At 39.0% G+C, this 22331-nt stretch overlaps 1 protein-coding gene across 1 annotated transcript; it reads right to left on the bottom strand.

Annotated features, from left to right (window-relative positions):
• Positions 1 to 14965: 14965 nt before the first annotated feature.
• On the bottom strand, positions 14966 to 21345 carry LOC139751755 (alpha-1,4-N-acetylglucosaminyltransferase-like). Its single transcript, XM_071667304.1, has 5 exons — positions 20118 to 21345; positions 19900 to 19998; positions 19205 to 19316; positions 18558 to 18748; positions 14966 to 17242 (listed from the first exon to the last, which is right to left on the bottom strand). The coding sequence occupies exons 2-5, from the start codon at positions 19939 to 19941 to the stop codon at positions 16829 to 16831; spliced, it is 759 nt and encodes a 252-aa protein (XP_071523405.1). The 5' UTR covers positions 19942 to 19998; positions 20118 to 21345; the 3' UTR covers positions 14966 to 16828.
• Between the last annotated feature and the right edge of the window lie 986 nt (positions 21346 to 22331).

Raw genomic sequence — 22331 nt, 5'->3', positions numbered from 1 at the left:
TTTTGCAAGGATTTTTTTCAAGAAATGGATTCTCTTGAGAATTTCAGTATAGATGTATTTAGGTGTGCTGAATACGAATCTGTGGTCAAAACTTAAGAATTCGTGTAATCAGTCGGGTAATTACCATATTAATTTTATAATTAATCTAAGGGGTAATTAAAGGCATTAATAATGTGAATTGCAGTCATTTGACTCAGAATATTTAATCAGCATGTAAAATAACATCTATACCCAGATTTTCAATAAAATCTAAAGAAGTTGAAAATCTGAGCGAAATATTTTACAAGGTTATAGCCTTGGATTTTTCTTTTTTTTCCAAAACTGGATTTTCTTGAGAATATCAAGAAATTTCAAGAGAATCCATTTTTTGAAAAAATCAAGAAAAATCCAAGGCTATAACCTTGTAAAATATTTTGCTCAGATTTTCAACTTCTTTAGATTTTATTGAAAATCTGGGTATAGATGTTATTTTACATGCTGATTAAATATTCTGAGTCAAATGACTGCAATTCGCATTATTAATGCCTTTAATTACCCCTTAGATTAATTATATAATTGATATGGTAATTACCCGACTGATTACACGAATTCTTAAGTTTTGACCACAGATTCGTATTCAGCATACCTAAAACCATCTATCCTGAAATTCTCAAGAAAATCCATTTTTTGAAAAAAATCAAGAAAAATTTTGCTCAGATTTTCAACTTCTTTAGATTTTATTGAAAATCTGGGTATAGATGTTATTTTACATGATCATTAAATATTCTGAGTCAAATGACTGCAATTCGCATTATTAATGCCTTAAATCACCCCTTAGATTAATTATAAAATTAATATGGTAATTACCCGACTGATTACACGAATTCTTAAGTTTTGACCACAGATTCGTATTCAGCATACCTAAAACCACCTATCCTGAAATTCTCAAGAGAATCCATTTTTGAAAAAAATCGAGAAAAATCCCAGGCTATAGCCTTGCAAAATATTTTGCTCAGATTTTCAACTTCTTTAGATTTTAATGAAAATCTGGATATTGATGCTATTTTACATGCTGATTAAGGATTTTGAGTAAAATAACCGAATTTTGCATTATTAATTCCTATAATTACCACTTTAGATTATAATAAAATTAATATGGTAATTACCCGACTAATTACCCGGTTTTAATTTTTGACCACAGATTCGTATTCAGCATACCTAAATACATCTATACTGAAATTCTCAAGAGAATCCATTTTTTGAAAAAAATCCTTGCAAAATATTTTGCGCAGATTTTCACCTTCTTTACATTTTAATGAAAATCTGGATATAGATGCTATTTTACATGCTGATTAAATATTCTGAGTCAAATGACTGCAATTCGCATTATTAATGCCTTTAATTACCCCTTAGATTAATTATAAAATTAATATGGTAATTACCCGACTGATTACACGAATTCTTAAGTTTTGACCACAGATTCGTATTCAGGATACCGAAAAACACCTATCCTGAAATTCTCAAGAGAATCCATTTTTTGAAAAAAAAATCGAGAAAAATCCAAGGCCTTGCAAAATATTTTGCTCAGATTTTCAACTTCTTTAGATTTTAATGAAAATCTGGATATAGATGCTATTTTACATGCTGATTAAGAATTTTGAGTAAAATAACCGAATTTTGCATTATTAATGCCTTTAATTACCCCTTAGGTTAAGTATAATAAAATTAATATGGTAATTACCCGACTAATTACACGAATTTTTAAGTTTTGACCACAGGTTCGTATTCATTATACCTAAGACCATCTATCCTGAAATTCTCAAGAAAATCCATGTTTGGAAAAAAATCAAGAAAAATCCAAGGCAAAATATTTTGCTCAGATTTTCAACTTCTTTAGATTTTAATGAAAATCTGGGTATAGATGCTATTTTACATGCTGATTAAGTATTTTGAGTAAAATAACCGAATTTTGCATTATCAATGCCTTTAATTACCAATTAGATTAACTATAATAAAACTAATATGGTAATTACCCGACTAATTACACGAATTCTTAAGTTTTGACCACAGATTCGTATTCAGCATACCTAAATCCATCTATCCTGAAATTCTCAAGAGAATCCAATTTTTGAGAAAAATCAAGAAAAATCCAAGGCTATACTATAGCCTTGGAAAATATTTTGCTCAGATTTTCAATTTCTTTAGATTTTAATGAAAATCTGGATATAGATGTTATTTTACAAGCTGATTAAGTATTTTGAGTATAATAACCGAATTTTGCATTATTAATGCCTTTAATTACCACTTAGATTAATTATAATAAAATTAATATGGTAAGTAGCCGACTAATTACACGAATTCTTAAGTTTTGACCACAGATTCGTATTCAGCATACCTAAAACAATCTATCCTGAAATTCTCAAGAAAATCCATTTTTGAAAAAAAATCAAGAAAAATTTTGCTCAGATTTTCAACTTCTTTAGATTTTAATGAAAATCTGGATATAGATGTTATTTTACATGCTGATTAAGTATTTTGAGGAAAATAACCGAATTTTGCTTTATTAATGCCTTTAATTACCCCTTAGATTAATTATAATGTAATTAATATGGTAATTACCCGACTACTGACACGAATTATTAGGTTTTCACCACAGATTCGTATTCAGCATACCTATAACCATCCATCCTGAAATTCTCAAGAAAATCCATTTTATTGAAAATCTGGGTATAGATGTTATTTTACATGCTCATTAAATATTCTGAGTCAAATGACTGCAATTCGCATTATTAATGCCTTTAATTACCCCTTAGATTAATTATAAAATTGATATGGTAATTACCCGACTGATTACACGAATTCTTAAGTTTTGACCACAGATTCGTATTCAGCATACCTAAAACCATCTATCCTGATATTCTCAAGAAAATCCAGTTTTTGAAAAAAATCGAGAAAAATCCCAGGCTATAGCCTTGCAAAATATTTTGCTCAGATTTTCAACTTCTTTAGATTTTAATGAAAATCTGGATATTGATGCTATTTTACATGCTGATTAAATATTCTGAGTCAAATGACTGCAATTCGCATTATTAATGCCTTTCATTACCCCTTAGATTAATTATAAAATTTATATGGTAATTACCCGACTGATTACACGAATTCTTAAGTTTTGACCACAGATTCGTATTCAGCATACCTAAAACCATCTATCCTGATATTCTCAAGAAAATCCAGTTTTTGACAAAAATCAAGAAAAATCCAAGGCTATAACCTTGCAAAATATTTTGCTCAGATTTTCAACTTCCTTAGATTTTATTGAAAATTTGGATATAGATGCTATTTTGCATGCTGATTAAGTATTTTGAGTAAAATAACCGAATTTTGCATTAATAATGCCTTTAATGACCCCTTAGATTAATTACGATAAAATTCATAAGGTAATTACCCGACTAATTACACGAATTTTTAAGTTTTGACCACAGATTCGTATTCAGCATACCTAAATACATCTATACTGAAATTCTCAAGAGAATCCATTTTTTGAAAAAAATCCTTGCAAAATATTTTGTACAGATTTTCAACTTCTTTAGATTTTAATGAAAATCTGGATATAGATGCTATTTTACATGTTGATTAAATATTCTGAGTCAAATGACTGGAATTCGCATTATTAATGCCTTTAATTACTCCTTAGATTAATTACAAAATTAATATGGTAATTACCCGACTGATTACACGAATTCTTAAGTTTTGACCACAGATTCGTATTCAGCATACCTAAAACCACCTATCCTGAAATTCTCAAGAGAATCCATTTTTTGAAAAAAATCGAGAAAAATCCCAGGCTATAGCCTTGCAAAATATTTTGCTCAGATTTTCAACTTCTTTAGATTTTAATGAAAATCTGGATATTGATGCTATTTTACATGCTGATTAAGGATTTTGTGTAAAATAACCGAATTTTGCATTATTAATTCCTATAATTACCACTTAGATTAATTATAAAATTAATATGGTAATTACCCGACTAATTACCCGAATTTTTAGGTTTTGACCACAGATTCGTATCTAGCATACCTAAATACATCTATACTGAAATTCTCAAGGGAATCCATTTTTTGAAAAAAATCCTTGCAAAATATTTTGCCCAGATTTTCACCTTCTTTAGATTTTAATGAAAATCTGGATATAGATGCTATTTTACATGCTGATTAAATATTGTGAGTCAAATGACTGCAATTCGCATTATTAATGCCTTTAATTACCCCTTAGATTAATTATAAAATTAATATGGTAATTACCCGACTGATTACACGAATTCTTAAGTTTTGACCACAGATTCGTATTCAGCATACCTAAAACCACCTATCCTGAAATTCTCAAGAGAATCCATTTTTTGAAAAAAATCGAGAAAAATCCCAGGCTATAGCCTTGCAAAATATTTTGCTCAGATTTTCAACTTCTTTAGATTTTAATGAAAATCTGGATATAGATGCTATTTTACATGCTGATTAAGAATTTTGAGTAAAATAACCGAATTTTGCATTATTAATGCCTTTAATTACCCCTTAGGTTAAGTATAAAAATTAATATGGTAATTACCCGACTAATTACACGAATTTTTAAGTTTTGACCACAGGTTCGTATTCAGCATACCTAAAACCATCTATCCTGAAATTCTCAAGAAAATCCATTTTTTTGAAAAAAATCAAGAAAAATCCAAGGCTATAGCAAAATATTTTGCTCAGATTTTCAACTTCTTTAGATTTTAATGAAAATCTGGGTATAGATGTTATTTTACATGCTGATTAAGTATTTTGAGTAAAATAACCGCATTTCGCATTATTAATGCCTATAATTACCCCTTAGATTAATTATTAAATTAATATGCTAATTACCCGACTAATTACAAGATTTTTTAGGTTTTGACCACAGACTCCTATTCAGTATATCTAAAACAATCTATCCAGAAATTCTCAAGGAAATCCATTTTTTGAAAAAAATCAAGAAAAATATTTTGCTCAGATTTTCAACCTTTAGATTTTATTGAAAATCTGGGTATAGATGTAATTTTCATGTTACATGCTGATTAAATATTCTGAGTCAAATGACTGCATTTCGCATGATTAATGCCTTTAATTACCCCCTTAGATTAATTATAATAAAATCAATATGGTATTTACCCGACTAATTCCACGAATTTTTAAGTTTTGACCACAGATTCGTATTTAGCATACGTAAAACCATCTATCCTCAAATTCCGAAGAAAATCCATTTTTGAAAAAAATCAAGGAAAATCCAAGGCTTTGCAAAATATTTTGCTCAGATTTTCAACTTCTTTAGATTTTAATGAAAATCTGGATATAGATGTTATTTTACATGCTGATTAAATATTTTGAGTAAAATAACTGCATTTCGCATTATTAATGCCTATAATTACCCCTTAGATTAATTATTAAATTAATATGCTAATTACCCGACTAATTACAAGATTTTTTAGGTTTTGACCACAGACTCGTATTCAGTATATCTAAAACAATCTATCCAGAAATTCTCGAGAAAATTCATTTTTTGAAAAAAATCAAGAAAAATATTTTGCTCAGATTTTCAACTTCTTTAGATCTTATTGAAAATCTGGGTATAGATGTAATTTTATATGCTGATTAAATATTCTAAGTATGCTAATCTTATAATTAATCTAAGGGGTAATTAAAGGCATCAATAATGCAAAATGGAGTCATTTTACTCAAAATACTTAATTAGCATGTAAAACAACATTTTTATCCAAATTACATAAACTTTATGACCTGTGATCCCGACTGGTGGATGTGGCCAGCTTCCTGAGTGCTGTTGGAGCCTCATAAGAAATAGAAGGGACTCCTAGGGGAGGAAGCTTTATATATATATATATATATATATATATATATATATATATATATATATATATATATATATATATATATATTTTTTTTATACCTCGTCGCTGTCTCCCGCGGTTGCGAGGTAGCGCAAGGAAACAGACGAAAGAAATGGCCCAACCCCCCCCATACACATGTACATACACACGTCCACACACGCAAATATACATACCTACACAGCTTTCCATGGTTTACCCCGGACGCTTCATATGCCCTGATTCAATCCACTGACAGCACGTCAACCCCTGTATACCACATCGCTCCAATTCACTCTATTCCTTGCCCTCCTTTCACCCTCCTGCATGTTCAGGCCCCGATCACACAAAATCCTTTTCACTCCATCTTTCCACCTCCAATTTGGTCTCCCTCTTCTCCTCGTTCCCTCCACCTCCGACACATATATCCTCTTGGTCAATCTTTCCTCACTCATTCTCTCCATGTGCCCAAACCATTTCAAAACACCCTCTTCTGCTCTCTCAACCACGCTCTTTTTATTTCCACACATCTCTCTTACCCTTACGTTACCTACTCGATCAAACCACCTCACACCACACATTGTCCTCAAACATCTCATTTCCAGCACATCCATCCTCCTGCGCACAACTCCATCCATAGCCCACGCCTCGCAACCATACAACATTGTTGGAACCACTATTCCTTCAAACATACCCATTTTTGCTTTCCGAGATAATGTTCTCGACTTCCACACATTTTTCAAGGCTCCCAAAATTTTCGCCCCCTCCCCCACCCTATGATCCACTTCCGCTTCCATGGTTCCATCCGCTGCCAGATCCACTCCCAGATATCTAAAACACTTTACTTCCTCCAGTTTTTCTCCATTCAAACTCACCTCCCAATTGACTTGACCCTCAACCCTACTGTACCTAATAACCTTGCTCTTATTCACATTTACTCTTAACTTTCTTCTTCCACACACTTTACCAAACTCCGTCACCAGCTTCTGCAGTTTCTCACATGAATCCGCCACCAGCGCTGTATCATCAACGAACAAGAACTGACTCACTTCCCAAGCTCTCTCATCCCCAACAGACTTCATACTTGCCCCTCTTTCCAAGACTCTTGCATTTACCTCCCTAACAACCCCATCCATAAACAAATTAAACAACCATGGAGACATCACACACCCCTGCCGCAAACCTACATTCACTGAGAACCAATCACCTTCCTCTCTTCCTACACGTACACATGCCTTACATCCTCGATAAAAACTTTTCACTGCTTCTAACAACTTGCCTCCCACACCATATATTCTTAATACCTTCCACAGAGCATCTCTATCAACTCTATCATATGCCTTCTCCAGATCCATAAATGCTACATACAAATCCATTTGCTTTTCTAAGTATTTCTCACATACATTCTTCAAAGCAAACACCTGATCCACACATCCTCTACCACTTCTGAAACCACACTGCTCTTCCCCAATCTGATGCTCTGTACATGCCTTCACCCTCTCAATCAATACCCTCCCATATAATTTACCAGGAATACTCAACAAACTTATACCTCTGTAATTTGAGCACTCACTCTTATCCCCTTTGCCTTTGTACAATGGCACTATGCACGCATTCCGCCAATCCTCAGGCACCTCACCATGAGTCATACATACATTAAATAACCTTACCAACCAGTCAACAATACAGTCACCCCCTTTTTTAATAAATTCCACTGCAATACCATCCAAACCTGCTGCCTTGCCGGCTTTCATATATATATATATATATATATATATATATATATATATATATGGCTTCCTAGCTACGTCACTTCGTCGTATATCAACTGACTTATATTTCTCTCCTGTGTCTCCCCTGATGATTTGATTATTACAGGAAAGTGCACTTGGGAACTAATCGTGTTTCATTTTCCCCGTGGACTCATAGGAATATATATATATATATATATATGAAGGTGAAATCGCAATTCTGTTGTTCAGATCATTTCATTTAACATGTAATTTTTCTATACATGTGGCACATGTCTCGCGGGAACAATCTGCCTCATTAAGTGCAAATAATTCATGAGGATTTTTAAATCTCAACACCACCATAAAAATTCCGTCTCTTTTCTACCATTCTCGACTCTACATTGGCCTGACCGTTAAAGGGAAAGTGTGTGCGTGTGTGTGTGTGTGTGTGTTGGGAAGGGGGAGGGGGGGGGGGTGTGCCTTGTGGTTAAGGGGGGGTTGTTTCGTGGTTGGGTTGGCCTGGGTAACAAGATGTGTTCTAACTATTTTTCTTGTTTTCGTTTCTTGATACTTCTTTCATAATGACTTGGTTAATACTAGGCTGTGCTTTAAAGTTACATGAGAACGATTTAATGTTCTTAGTATTAGGAATGAGAAAAAAAAAAAACAGCAAAACAAAACAGACTCAATGACGTTATGGGCAGCCTAATCACAAAAGAGGGGTACAATGTGACAGGGTTGTTAAGGTGACTGTTTTCACGACAGAGTTTAGCGATCGCATTTTTTTTTTTTTGGGGGGGGGGGGGGGGAAGGGGGTAGGGGGGGGGGGTCATCCCTGTGTACTGAATGACGGTGCCAATATGCTGGCAGCTGTCTGGAAAATGAAACGCTGAGATCCAAACGCTGTCGTCATTATTCACATACCTGTACCCGCGAAGATGTGAATTATCACGAAAATGCTAAGATATTTGTGCTTCATATATATATATATATATATATATATATATATATATATATATATATATATATATATATATATATATGTATATATATGTATATATATATATATAGGGGACAGGGGAGAAAGGATACTTCCCACGTATTCCCTGCGTGTCGTAGAAGGCGACTAAAAGGGAAGGGAGCGGGAGGCTGGAAATCCTCCCCTCTCTTTTTTTTTTTTTTTCCAAAAGAAACAGAGAAGGGGGCCAGGTGAGTATATTCCCTCAAAGGCCCAGTCCTCATCCTCTGTTCTTAACGCTACCTCGCTAATGCGGGAAATGGGACTGTATTGTTGACTGGTTGGTAAGGTTATTTAATGTATGTATGACTCATGGTGAGGTGCCTGAGGATTGGCGGAATGCGTGCATAGTGCCATTGTACAAAGGCAAAGGGGATAAGAGTGAGTGCTCAAATTACAGAGGTATAAGTTTGTTGAGTATTCCTGGTAAATTATATGGGAGGGTATTGATTGAGAGGGTGAAGGAATGTACAGAGCATCAGATTGGGGAAGAGCAGTGTGGTTTCAGAAGTGGTAGAGGATGTGTGGATCAGGTGTTTGCTTTGAAGAATGTATGTGAGAAATACTTAGAAAAGCAAATGGATTTGTATGTAGCATTTATGGATCTGGAGAAGGCATATGATAGAGTTGATAGAGATGCTCTGTGGAAGGTATTAAGAATATATGGTGTGGGAGGCAAGTTGTTAGGAGCAGTGAAAAGTTTTTATCGAGGATGTAAGGCATGTGTACGTGTAGGAAGAGAGGAAAGTGATTGGTTCTCAGTGAATGTAGGTTTGCGGCAGGGCTGTGTGATGTCTCCATGGTTGTTTAATTTGTTTATGGATGGGGTTGTTAGGGAGGTAAATGCAAGAGTTTTGGAAAGAGGGGCAAGTATGAAGTCTGTTGGGGATGAGAGAGCTTGGGAAGTGAGTCAGTTGTTGTTCGCTGATGATACAGCGCTGGTGGCTGATTCATGTGAGAAACTGCAGAAGCTGGTGACTGAGTTTGGTAAAGTGTGTGGAAGAAGAAAGTTAAGAGTAAATGTGAATAAGAGCAAGGTTATTAGGTACAGTAGGGTTGAGGGTCAAGTCAATTGGGAGGTGAGTTTGAATGGAGAAAAACTGGAGGAAGTGAAGTGTTTTAGATATCTGGGAGTGGATCTGGCAGCGGATGGAACCATGGAAGCGGAAGTGGATCATAGGGTGGGGGAGGGGGCGAAAATACTGGGAGCCTTGAAGAATGTGTGGAAGTCGAGAACATTATCTCGGAAAGCAAAAATGGGTATGTTTGAAGGAATAGAGGTTCCAACAATGTTGTATGGTTGCGAGGCGTGGGCTATGGATAGAGATGTGCGCAGGAGGATGGATGTGCTGGAAATGAGATGTCTGAGGACAATGTGTGGTGTGAGGTGGTTTGATCGAGTAAGTAACGTAAGGGTAAGAGAGATGTGTGGAAATAAAAAGAGCGTGGTTGAGAGAGCAGAAGAGGGTGTTTTGAAATGGTTTGGGCACATGGAGAGAATGAGTGAGGAAAGGTTGACCAAGATGGATATATGTGTCGGAGGTGGAGGGAACGAGGAGAAGAGGGAGACCAAATTGGAGGTGGAAAGATGGAGTGAAAAAGATTTTGTGTGATCGGGGCCTGAACATGCAGGAGGGTGAAAGGAGGGCAAGGAATAGAGTGAATTGGAGCGATTTGGTATACAGGGGTTGACGTGCTGTCAGTGGATTGAATCAAGGCATGTGAAGCGTCTGGGGTAAACCATGGAAAGCTGTGTAGGTATGTATATTTGCGTGTGTGGACGTGTGTATGTACATGTGTATGGGGGGGGGGGTTGGGCCATTTCTTTCGTCTGTTTCCTTGCGCTACCTCGCAAGCGCGGGAGACAGCGACAAAGTATAAAAAAAAAAAATATATATATAAATATATATATATATATATATATATATATATATATATATATATATATATATATATATATATATAATTCGAGATGGGTCAGTAAGATATTTACGATAACCTTCGATAACCCTGTCAATATTTGCTTTGCTATATGCCACAGATTCACATGGTAATCAGCCCATCTTTTCTAAAATGGCCGTGGAACTTCAAATCCACACATTCCTCATTCAGTACCTAAGGTTAAACATGACTCCGCCACACAGCACTAAAAAAAAAATAGTCTAACATCACGTTTAATCTCGTTAGCTCCACGATGAAATCATTAATCTGGGCAGGAATGGCATTGCCTTAAATCTGTGTGACTGATGTCTTCCTTGTTAGCCACAAGAAAAAAAAAAAAGAAAAGAGGAGGAGTCATTTAAGGTCATCCGGAGTTACCTCACTGAACGAAGCAGTAAATGTGTGACCCCTCAGCTGATCTTTATACACCTCTCGTACATCCTCCCTCATCATCTCACGACGAGATAACATATATACACACATAAGCCTCGTTCAAATTCCTCTTTCATCGTGGTGTTCTTTGCTCGTGTTAGTCCAACCAGCGGAACCGACTCTACGCTCAACACATCACACACAAAAGTTCGATCGATCGTCAAGAGTAACGAAAAATGTAAAAAAGAAAAAAAAAAAAAAAAAAAAAAATTAGTCAGATTCATACGGATGACCAAGGTTATATCACCGGTGAGAGACATGGGGTAAAAAAAAAAAAAAAACGGAAAAAATGACGCTCATAATTTCTGACGAAGGTAGCTCTCATACCCCCACCGTCTTACACGTGTCTGACCTCTGAGGGAGGGAGGGAGGTGGAGATGGTAAGAGGCAACCTTGAGGTTGTAACCTTCCATGGCTTCAGCGAAACTAGTGGGAAGAGGAAGAGGATGTGAGGAGAGGGGGGGGGGGAGATAGAGGAGGAGGAGGATGGGGGAGGATGGGGAGAGAGAGAGAGAGAGAGAGAGAGAGAGAGAGAGAGAGAGAGAGAGAGAGAGAGAGAGTCGACTCTTGTTCTTGTACAAGGTTAGGTTCAAGGAGAGCTCACCTAGTAATGGGGTGATCTATTAATCGGTAAATAGGATCTTACGAATGGGGGGACGGATGGGTAATAAATAGGGTAGGTCCTAGAAAAAAAATTTTCTCAAAAAAAAACCCGACACGGACGCCGTAATGAATAAATCAACAAAGTATTCGAAGGCACAGTAATCAATGATCGCAACAGAATATATGTATATATATATATATATATATATATATATATATATATATATATATATATATATATAACAAAATACCAATTACTGAATGCTGATTGACCTTACGATGTGGCGGAAGTGGTGCAAGTGCGAGTGGCTGGCTTGGGAGGCCGCTAGTCTCGGCGATTTTCACTTCAAGTTCTCGACATCAAAGTAATTTTTTCCCCTCCAACATTTGGCATTTGTTTCGCTTGGTCGAGACGGTCTTCGCACTCACACGTTATATATATATATATATATATATATATATATATATATATATATATATATATATATATATATATATATATATATCATACTTAGTCGCTGTCTCCCGCGTTAGCGAGGTAGCGCAAGGAAACGGACGAAAGATTGGCCCAACCCACCCACACACGCACATATATACATTTCAACGTATACATACATATATATACACATGTACATATTCATACTTGCTGCCTTCATCCATTCCCATCGCCACCCCGCCACATATGAGGGGGTGCCATTTCATGTGTGGCGGGGTGGCGACGGGAATGGTTGAGGGCAGCAAGTATGGGGAGGTGATAACAAGTAGTGGTGATGTGAGAAGGAGATGGAGTGAGTATTTTGAAGGTTTGCTGAATGTGTTTGATGATAGAGTGGCAGATATAGGGTGTTTTGGTCGAGGTGGTGTGCAAAGTGAGAGGGTTAGGGAAAATGATTTGGTAAACAGAGAAGAGGTAGTAAAAGCTTTGCGGAAGATGAAAGCCGGCAAGGCAGGAGGTTTGGATGGTATTACAGTGGAATTTATTAAAAAAAAAGGGGGTGACTGTATTGATGACTGGTTGGTAAGGTTATTTAATGTATGTATGATTCATGGTGAGGTGCCTGAGGATTAGCGAAATGCTTGCATAGTGCCATTGTGCAAAGGCAAAGGGGATAAGGGGATAAGAGTGAGTGCTCAAATTACAGAGGTATAAGTTTGTTGAGCATTCCTGGTAAATTACGGGAGGGTATTGATTGAGAGGGTGAAGGCATGTACAGAGCATCAGATTGGGGAAGAGCAGTGTGGTTTCAGAAGTGGTAGAGGATGTGTAGAATAGGTGTTTGCTTTGAAGAATGTGAGAAATACTTAGAAAAGCAAATGGATTTGTATGTAGTATTTATGGATCTGGAGAAGGCATATGATAGAGTTGATAGAGATGCTCTGTGGAAGGTACTAAGAATATATGGTGTGGGGGGGAAAGTTGTTAGAAGCAGTGAAAGGTTTTTATCGAGGATGTAAGGCATGTGTACGTGTAGGAAGAGAGGAAAGTGATTGGTTCTCAGTGAATGTAGGTTTGCGGCAGGGGTGTGTGATGTCTCCATGGTTGTTTAATTTGTTTATGGATGGGGTTGTTAGGGAGGTGCATGCAAGAGTTTTGGAAAGAGGGGCAAGTATGCAGTCTGTTGGGGATGAGAGAGCTTGGGAAGTGAGTCAGTTGTTGTTCGCTGATGATACAGCGCTGGTGGCTGATTCATGTGAGAAACTGCAGAAGCTGGTGACTGAGTTTGGTAAAGTGTGTGAAAGAAGAAAGTTAAGAGTAAATGTGAATAAGAGCAAGGTTATTAGGTACAGTAGGGTTGAGGGTCAAGTCAATTGGGAGGTAAGTTTGAATGGAGAAAAACTGGAGGAAGTAAAGTGTTTTAGATATCTGGGAGTGGATCTGGCAGCGGATGGAACCATGGAAGCGGAAATAAATCATAGGGTGGGGGAGGGGACGTAAATTCTGGGAGCCTTGAAGAATGTGTGGAAGTCGAGAACATTATCTCGGAAAGCAAAAATGGGTATGTTTGAAGGAATAGTGGTTCCAACAAATGTTGTATGGTTGCGAGGCGTGGGCTATGGATAGAGTTGTGCGCAGGAGGGTGGATGTGCTGGAAATAGGAGATGTTTGAGGACAATATGTGGTGTGAGGTAGTTTGATCGAGTAAATAATGTAAGGGTAAGAGAGGTGTGGAAATAAAAAAAGCGTGGTTGAGAGAGCAGAAGAGGGTGTTTTGAAATGGTTTGGGCACATGGAGAGAATGAGTGAGGAAAGATTGACCAAGAGGATATATGTGTCGGAGGTGGAGGGAACGAGGAGAAGTGGGAGACCAAATTAGAGGTGGAAAGATGGAGTGAAAAAGATTTTGAGTGATCGGGGCCTGAACATGCAGGAGGGTGAAAGGCGGGCAAGGAATAGAGTGAATTGGATCGATGTGGTATACCGGGGTCGACTTTCTGTCAATGGACTGAATCAGGGCATGTGAAGCGTCTGGGGTAAACCATGGGAAGTTGTGTGGGGCCTGGATGTGGAAAGGGAGCTGTGGTTTCGGGCATTATTGCATGACAGCTGGAGACTGAGTGTGGGCGAATGGGGCCTTTGTTGTCTTTTCCTGGCGCTGCCTCGCGCACATGAGGGGGGAGGGGGATGTTATTCCGTTTGTGGCGGGGTGGCGATGGGGGTGAGTAGGGGCAGACAGTGTGAATTGTGTGCATGTGTGTATATGTGTGTGTCTGTGTGTATATATGTGTGTACGTTGGGATGTGTGGGTGTGTACGTTTGCGTGTGTGGACGTGTGTGTGTGTGTGTGTGCATGTGTGTGGGGGTGAGTTGGGCCATTTCTTTCGTCTGTTTCCTTGCGCTACCTTGCTGACACGGGGGACAGCGATAATATATATATATATATATATATATATATATATATATATATATATATATATATATATATATATATATATCTTTTGACACATCCTCGATCATTTTCTTTTCTAACTGACATTAATGACTTGTTAGTAGGGCTTGATAATTATCGATTGACGATTTTTTTTTGGACTTTTCAACGTTTAAATTATAATATACGCCATCCGAAAATGTAATTAACCCATTAGCTTTAAGTGATTAATCGAATTTTTCGGTCTCCGGCAATAAGCAAAATATAGCAAGATCAATTTCTTTTTCAATTTGCGATAACTGCAAAGTTTTTTTTTTTTTAAATAAACCGCGAAATAGATTTTTTCCTAAAAAAAAAAAAAAAGTAAGGACTTACGTAACTGTTCCTAGTTTAAGTAAAAGACATTATCTACCAGACTGGCTAATCTTATGTACAAAAATTATATTCACTTTTATTTCGTAACTTTTTTTCTTCGTATTTACATGAACACAAGCTGAAACACTTACCATGACAACTGCTGCTTATTTTGTATCAAGGGTAACTCACCTGTACTTCACGAAAATCGCATAATGTACTGGACTGGCCAATCCTCAATTAGCGCGCATTGCGCGCTGCCGGCGGCGGCGGTGGTGGGCGTCACAGAAGGTATAATCCATGGAAAAACCGCACACACTCACCCTACAATCACCTGCGGGTTACTAAAGTCCTGCAGGCAGCTGCAGCCTGCACGCTTTGTTTGGGTTGCCATCGATGGCCGGCATACACAATACACGCAAATTTCAACTCGTGGCGGAAAGGCACTTGCCAAGGTCAAGGACAGTAGCACATGGCTATGCTTGATTGAGGACACTTATTAATGAAAGGGTTAAGACTTAAATGACAATACACTCCCACTACGTACATAGTGGTCCTTGTGGCGTTGATGGTCTAGTTGGTCGTTTGGGCTTACGGTATAACTTAAACCATCATGAGAACCTTATATAAAGGAAGGTGTTATATACATGCAATACCTTCATCACGGGTACTAATACAATATCTGAACATGTTATATGAATAATATCAAACTTCATCATATAAGTCTAGCATGAAGTGAATAATAAAGGAGAAAGTTAAGCAAAAACGCAAACCTGATCCGAACAATCCAAGCTTTCCTAAAATATATTCAAGCGTGACACACACACACACACACATATATATATATATATATATATATATATATATATATATATATATATATATAAACAGAAGCAATATTTCGCAATCAAGATGAAAATTCTTAAATTCACTATTAATGGCGTAGTACTGGCCCGTGTACGATGTAAGTTCTTGTTTACATCTATCTATTGACGAGTCATGTATTTATGGATCCAGTTTTTATTTTCTTTTTTACAAAATCTCAAGGTATATAGTTGCGTCTCATAATTCCACTTGTTATTTTGCTTCATGTGTTCACTATCATTACTTCCACCTCAATTTTTCCGCATTTCCTTACTGAATCTATTTTATCCATGATGTCTTGCCTATTCCCATTACCCATCAAGGGTATCATTAAACACATTAAATCGCCTCACTCCGTATCTACCAGGACAACTTCCCGCCATCTCTTCTATGCAGGTTTGCCACAACACTTCCGAGCATGACCTCCATGCTAAACATTTCATAACTTTCCGGAAACATAAACATCATCCACCACACTCGCGCGTGTGAGTATGTAATGCCATCTGGTGGAGGATTATGTGACCGGAGTGGTGTAAGAGCTTTTAAAGCTACCTTAGGTCATGACTTGGCACCTGCTGGAGGGATTACACATGGGTACACGATCGTCGGGTGCAGGACGGAAGGGTTGGGGGTTGGAGGGGGGATAACTGAGGTTGGGGATGTGGAAGGATCCCTCCCCCCCAAAAAAAAACGAAAGGGGGGGTATAAGGCGAGGGAGACAAGGGTGAGGAGAATTACCATTCAACACGTAAGAATTCAAAAGACTTTTATCTCCTAAAGGAGATCAAGTTCGAGGTTCTTGGGCGGAAACTGTGAGGGGTTTGGGAGTATTTCAAACATCGTGGTTTGTGAGTACAGATGAGAGAACGTTCTCTAATGTTATGTGCGAGGGGCAAGCAAGCTTTCGCGACAGTATGTCGAGAGCATTTTTAAGTGGGCGTTAACACATCAGAGGTTTGAAGGAACGTAATCTTTACGACTTAAGGTTGATGACAATTCTATATTCTCTTCAAATATTGTTGTAAGGATTATCACGGAAGTTGGAGGTCTAGCGGACAGACTGCGTGTGCCCGCATGAACATATCTGGGAGGTCTCTTGCAGACGAAGATCACGAGGGGAGAGTGTGCCACGAGAAGACCACTACTACAGGTAAGTCTTGAACCTCCTGAGAACCTCTACCACTCGGGGGCAGTTCCTGTTGGCAGCCTCCATCAAGATGGAATCTCCTTCGAGGCTCACGGGTCTTCTGTGGGACAAGGAATGGAAGAGGTGGAGGGAGAAGGCTTTACTGGTCTTGAAGAAGGCTGGGCCCAGCCCTTCTCCTTCCCTGACGAGGCTGGGCAGCTGGTGTCGCAGATAACCGTAGTGGATGGGGCAAAACAGCTTGCTGGGCCAGACGGTGATGTCGCCACAGATCTCAGTCTGGTTGAAGCCGGCGGAGGCGGGGATGGTGATGTTACGAGGACATAACCTCTGGAGGTGTCGGGTGAGGAGGTCTGGCCCCACGCTGCAGCAGGTGCTGGGCTCGAACGAGGAGGGGATGTCTGCCACAACTGCCTGCCAAAACAGGAACCAGAAGTGGACCTTGAATACCATGCGAGAATCAGCAGTTGGTGCCATACTGAAAAGTTATGTGCGATTATTACAAAATAATGTACGTCATATCTAATATATCCATTACGTGTAAACTATGACAAGAGTTTCATTACGTTTACAGATTATTCAAGCTTTAGTATGCGTACCATGGCACGGATGATTCAAGCTTGCTTATGTTTACCCTGATACAAATGATTCAACCATAATTATGTGTACCATGGGACGGGTGATTCAACCATGACTATGTGTACCATGGGACGGGTGATTCAACCATAATTATATGTAACATGGGACGGGTGATTCAACCATAATTATGTGTACCATGGGACGGGTGATTCAACCATAATTATATGTACCATGGGACGGGTGATTCAACCATAATTATGTGTACCATGGGACGGGTGATTCAACCATAATTATGTGTACCATGGGACGGGTGATTCAACCATAATTATATGTACCATGGGACGGGTGATTCAACCATAATTATGTGTACCATGGGACGGGTGATTCAACCATAATTATATGTACCATGGGACGGGTGATTCAACCATAATTATGTGTACCATGGGACGGGTGATTCAACCATAATTATATGTACCATGGGACGGGTGATTCAACCATAATTATGTGTACCATGGGACGGGTGATTCAACCATAATTATATGTACCATGGGACGGGTGATTCAAATTTAAGTATGTGTACCATGGTATGGTTGATTCAAGCTTCGGTTTACGTCTCATGGTACAAATGATTCACACGGGTGATTCCGCAAGGGTGGCAAATGCGTCGAACCATCCCACACACACTTACCTCAAGTCAGGCCAGCTCGTTACGCTAACTCACTCGGTCGTGAACTCAGGAGGTTAACGAGGGTAGGGTCAAGACTGTAGGTGGTGCATGTGGTTAGGCATGATCTCGCATGACCCACCAACCCTGGGTCGCGTAAGTCCTCAGGTCAATGTGACTCTGAATATCCAATGAAGTTTATCACTGGCAACAAACTTTGTGGTGGTTGGTTGGGGGAAGAGGAGGAGGGGATTATGACGCCTAAGATTACGTCACGTGTTGCTTGACATCACTAGAATTCTTACGTCTGGATAAGATAAAACCATTCCCTGGCATTAAAGGTGTCTGACGTATATCACTATGGTATACGACGTGACCACTCAATGTGAGGAGGTATACCTTTCCATCGCCTACCTCTTACGAGGAGAGGGGGAACCAAACACCTGCCTCCATCAGGGGAGTAATACCACCAGCTTTCCCTCCCACCTGCAGAAGTGAGTGGCCGGCGGCGAAGCTCATGATGGCATTGCCTACGAGACGGTCGTCGATCCTGGCCAGCCAGTTGGTGGCGGCTGGGAGCGGACGAAGACTGAAGGCGTCAAGATCGATGTATGTCCCTCCGTGTCGCCGCAAGAGTTCGACTCGCGCGGCGTCGCTGACCACTGTGGCCATTCCTCCTGGAAGACATAGAAGCTCGGTGAACCTTCCACTACCGTACTCTGTTAAGTTTAGTAACGTCGAAACTACGTGTATAATATGATGACGTACATCTTAGGTGACAGGTGTGAGGACAGGCGTGTAAATGATGTGTAGAAAAACAGATCGAATGAAAAAACTAAGTCCATAATCAATTTAGATGAAAGTTTTGCACTGGGAAATGGTTCTCTTCAGAAAGAGTAAAGCATCCAATTTTAAGGAAGAACGAAGCCCTATGGGATTATATATACATATATATATATATATATATATATATATATATATATATATATATATATATATATATATATATATACTAAAAGAACAAACGATTCTTTTGGCATCATTTTCTTATTTTTTCGTACTGACAATAAGCCTAACAACTCTCTCTCTCTCTCTCTCTCTCTCTCTCTCTCTCTCTCTCTCTCTCCACTCACTGTCGCTGAGCATCCAGAGGCGGTCTCGGTGCCACGTCCGTAGTGGTTCCTCACTGAAAACCAGGTCCAGGTCCAGCCAGGCCATCTGCACGTTGCTTAGACCAGCCAACACCTGCGGGTGGTATGTATGTTGACTGACATCATCTCAAAGCTTTTCAAAACGCTAAACTGTGTTGTATCTACGTCTGGGTAAGCTTAAAAATGTCTTCCGCTCTCTTAAGGCCCCCTAAGGCTGGGAAACAAATGAACATTGCATTAGGTAAGACCGAATCTGATGAAGCAGATGAACATCTCACGAAAACTAAACATGACAGAAAAATGTAAAAATGCCTAATTATCCCAAATTTACGCTGTATGTCGTCACTTACGCTAGCACCTAACGATTTTACCACAAGCTGAGCCAACCTAAAGGTCTGCATGTCGTACAGCAAATATTCAAAGTGTTCCTATTAGCTCACGTTCCCAATAATATATATCAAGTGCACCGGCCCTTGAGCGATTAGTTTATGTGTTGATAAAGACTTTTAAGAGTATTTTGGCGAAAGACTACAAGAGAATGGTGTATGGTTTCCATGGATTACTTACTGTTTGGGTTGCCCCTCTGGAGGTGAAGCATTTGGGAGCGAACGGTGGCTGTGCAGACACACTTGGATGAATGGGTGAGCACAGACTTCGAACAAGTGGATGTCACTCACCTGGATGAATGGGTGGGTGTGGTTGAGTGCGGGGGCTGTCATGAACACGAGGACTGGGCGGTGTGGGTGGTGACGGACAACACTCTCCACAGCACAAGCCTATTTGGGCAGGGAAAGGTGGCTATAGAGTTACGAATAACCTATCAAATCGCCTACACTATACATACATCACATGTATCATAAAGGCCTTCCTCCGAAAAAAATATGGGTGGTTCTACCTCACGGCGCGTGAGAGAGGTGCTGCAGGACGTCTGCGTGAAGAAGATCGTCTCTTCTGACGGTGGTATCCAGGTGAGGTGTCGGAGGTGGTACGCGGGTTCACGTCTCTTCACCTTATAACGAGGACAGAGGTGAGGGATCCAGGTGACTGAGGAGACATCGGTAGCTTCTCCTGATCCCGTATTCCCCACATGGTAACCAGCGTGTTTCCGTGCAATGCTTCCTTCGCTGAATTTGGCCGCTGTCCGATCGTTGAACGCAGTCTCGGACACATCATCCTCCAGAATCGCAAAGGTGAACACGATCACGTAAACTGCTGCTGCAGCACACGCGGTTCTTAAGACCTTCCGTCGCCTTCAATGGGGATAATAAAGACACCTTGAAAATCCAACGAGAGACAAAGACTCACTGGGGATATTAAAGACATATCGAAAATCCAACGAGAGACAAAGACTCATTGGGGATATTAAAGACATCTCGAAAATCCAACGAGAGACAAAGACAATATTCTTAACAAAACATTTAACTTGTCACAAAGTATTTACCTGGAGAACGACTTCCTATGGTTGTGGATCTTCCTTAAGGTGTAATATTCTCAAACCTATAAAACATCTTTGTGAAAGTTCAAATACTCTCACTGGGAAAGGAAAAACTCAATTTCTATTATAAATGCAAATAATGATTTTACTCGGTGACAGAAAATAAAAGGCCCATAATATTTTCTTACAAGGGCCGTGGACATGTAATGAGAGAGCGAGAGTGGTCTTAGAATTAACGGGAATACCTATAGAAGGTGATTAATCTATTTCCAACTGGTAGTTTTAAACTTACCGTTGACGGCCTTAATGACTCAGGCAGTCAATAGGCCTTAAACCCAAGTCCTCAACAACTCATTTTCTTCCGATAGGCCTATCTCCATGACGGGTGATACTTAAAAGAAAATGGATCTTTTTTTTTTTTCAAAATTATCGGTGGAAAGAGTCGATGCTTGGAGGTCCTCGGCGAAGGCTACGTTACTAAGGCAAAATTACTACTCACCTCCTCGTGAGTACTCACCACAGGTGCCCCATCTCAAGCTGTGGTCCTCCAGCTTAGCACTATGGGGTCATGTACATAGTGAGGGTGTACGTTGTCTTACAAGAATTATCCTTAACGCCAAAAGAAGTATCATAAGTAACTCCTCACCCGAGGCATTACCACTTGCAGGCGGAGTCTTCAACACCTTTCTATCTACATATGTGTATATATATATATATATATATATATATATATATATATATATATATATATATATGCATACGTTTCCATGTTTCCTTTGAGTATGCACAAGCCCCGCACTTGGTTTACTGAAGAGTAATCAGGAAGGCAGAGATGTGTGGAACTGTCATTGGTGTCATTACTAACTGAAGCTTCCAGTGAGAACCATCGATTATCTAGCAGATCTGGCGCTGTACATGACAGATTTACACCCACATCATCTCATTAAGATGTACATAACAATCATGTAAGGAATTAATGGAGTCATTTCGGATATATATATATATATATATATATATATATATATATATATATATATATATATATATATATATATATATATTATCCCTGGGGATAGGGGAGAAAGAATACTTCCCACGTATTCCCTGCGTGTCGTAGAAGGCGACTAAAAGGGGAGGGAGCGGGGGGCTGGAAATCCTCCCCTCTTGTTTTTTTTTTAATTTTCCAAAAGAAGGAACAGAGAAGGGGGCCAGGTGAGGATATTCCCTCAGAGGCCCAGTCCTCTGTTCTTAACGCTACCTTGTTAACGCGGGAAATGGCGAATAGTTTGAAAGAAAAATATATATACATATATAATCAAGATGTGAAAAAAGGAGAGATAGGTAGTATGTTTGAGGAAAGGAACCTGGATGTTTTGGCTCTGAGTGAAACGAAGCTCAAGGGTGAAGGGAAAGAGTGGTTTGGAAATGTCTGGGGAGTGAAGTCAGGGGTTAGTGAGAGGACAAGAGCAAGGGAAGGAGTAGCAATACTCCTTAAACAGGAGTTGTGGGAGTATGTGATAGAATGTAAGAAAGTAAATTCTCGATTAATATGGGTAAAATTGAAAGTTGATGGAGAGAGGTGGGGGATTATTGGTGCATATGCACCTGGGCATGAGAAGAAAGATCATGAGAGGCAAGTGTTTTGGGAGCAGCTGAATGAGTGTGTTAGCGGTT

This window comes from Panulirus ornatus, chromosome 12 (assembly GCF_036320965.1).
Source record: "Panulirus ornatus isolate Po-2019 chromosome 12, ASM3632096v1, whole genome shotgun sequence".
Taxonomy (NCBI): domain Eukaryota; kingdom Metazoa; phylum Arthropoda; class Malacostraca; order Decapoda; family Palinuridae; genus Panulirus; species Panulirus ornatus.
The sequence above is the reverse complement of the archived record's forward strand: the minus strand, read 5'-3'. Positions and strand labels throughout refer to the sequence as shown.

Coding starts and splice junctions, on each gene's coding strand:
- LOC139751755 (XM_071667304.1), bottom strand. CDS start 19,941: ATGACAGCCCCCGCACTCAACCACACCCACCCATTCATCCAG. Junction 18,749..19,204: donor CCTCTGGATGCTCAGCGACA/GTGAGTGGAGAG, acceptor TATGTCTTCCAG/GAGGAATGGCCACAGTGGTC. Junction 17,243..18,557: donor CCGGCCACTCACTTCTGCAG/GTGGGAGGGAAA, acceptor CTGTTTTGGCAG/GCAGTTGTGGCAGACATCCC.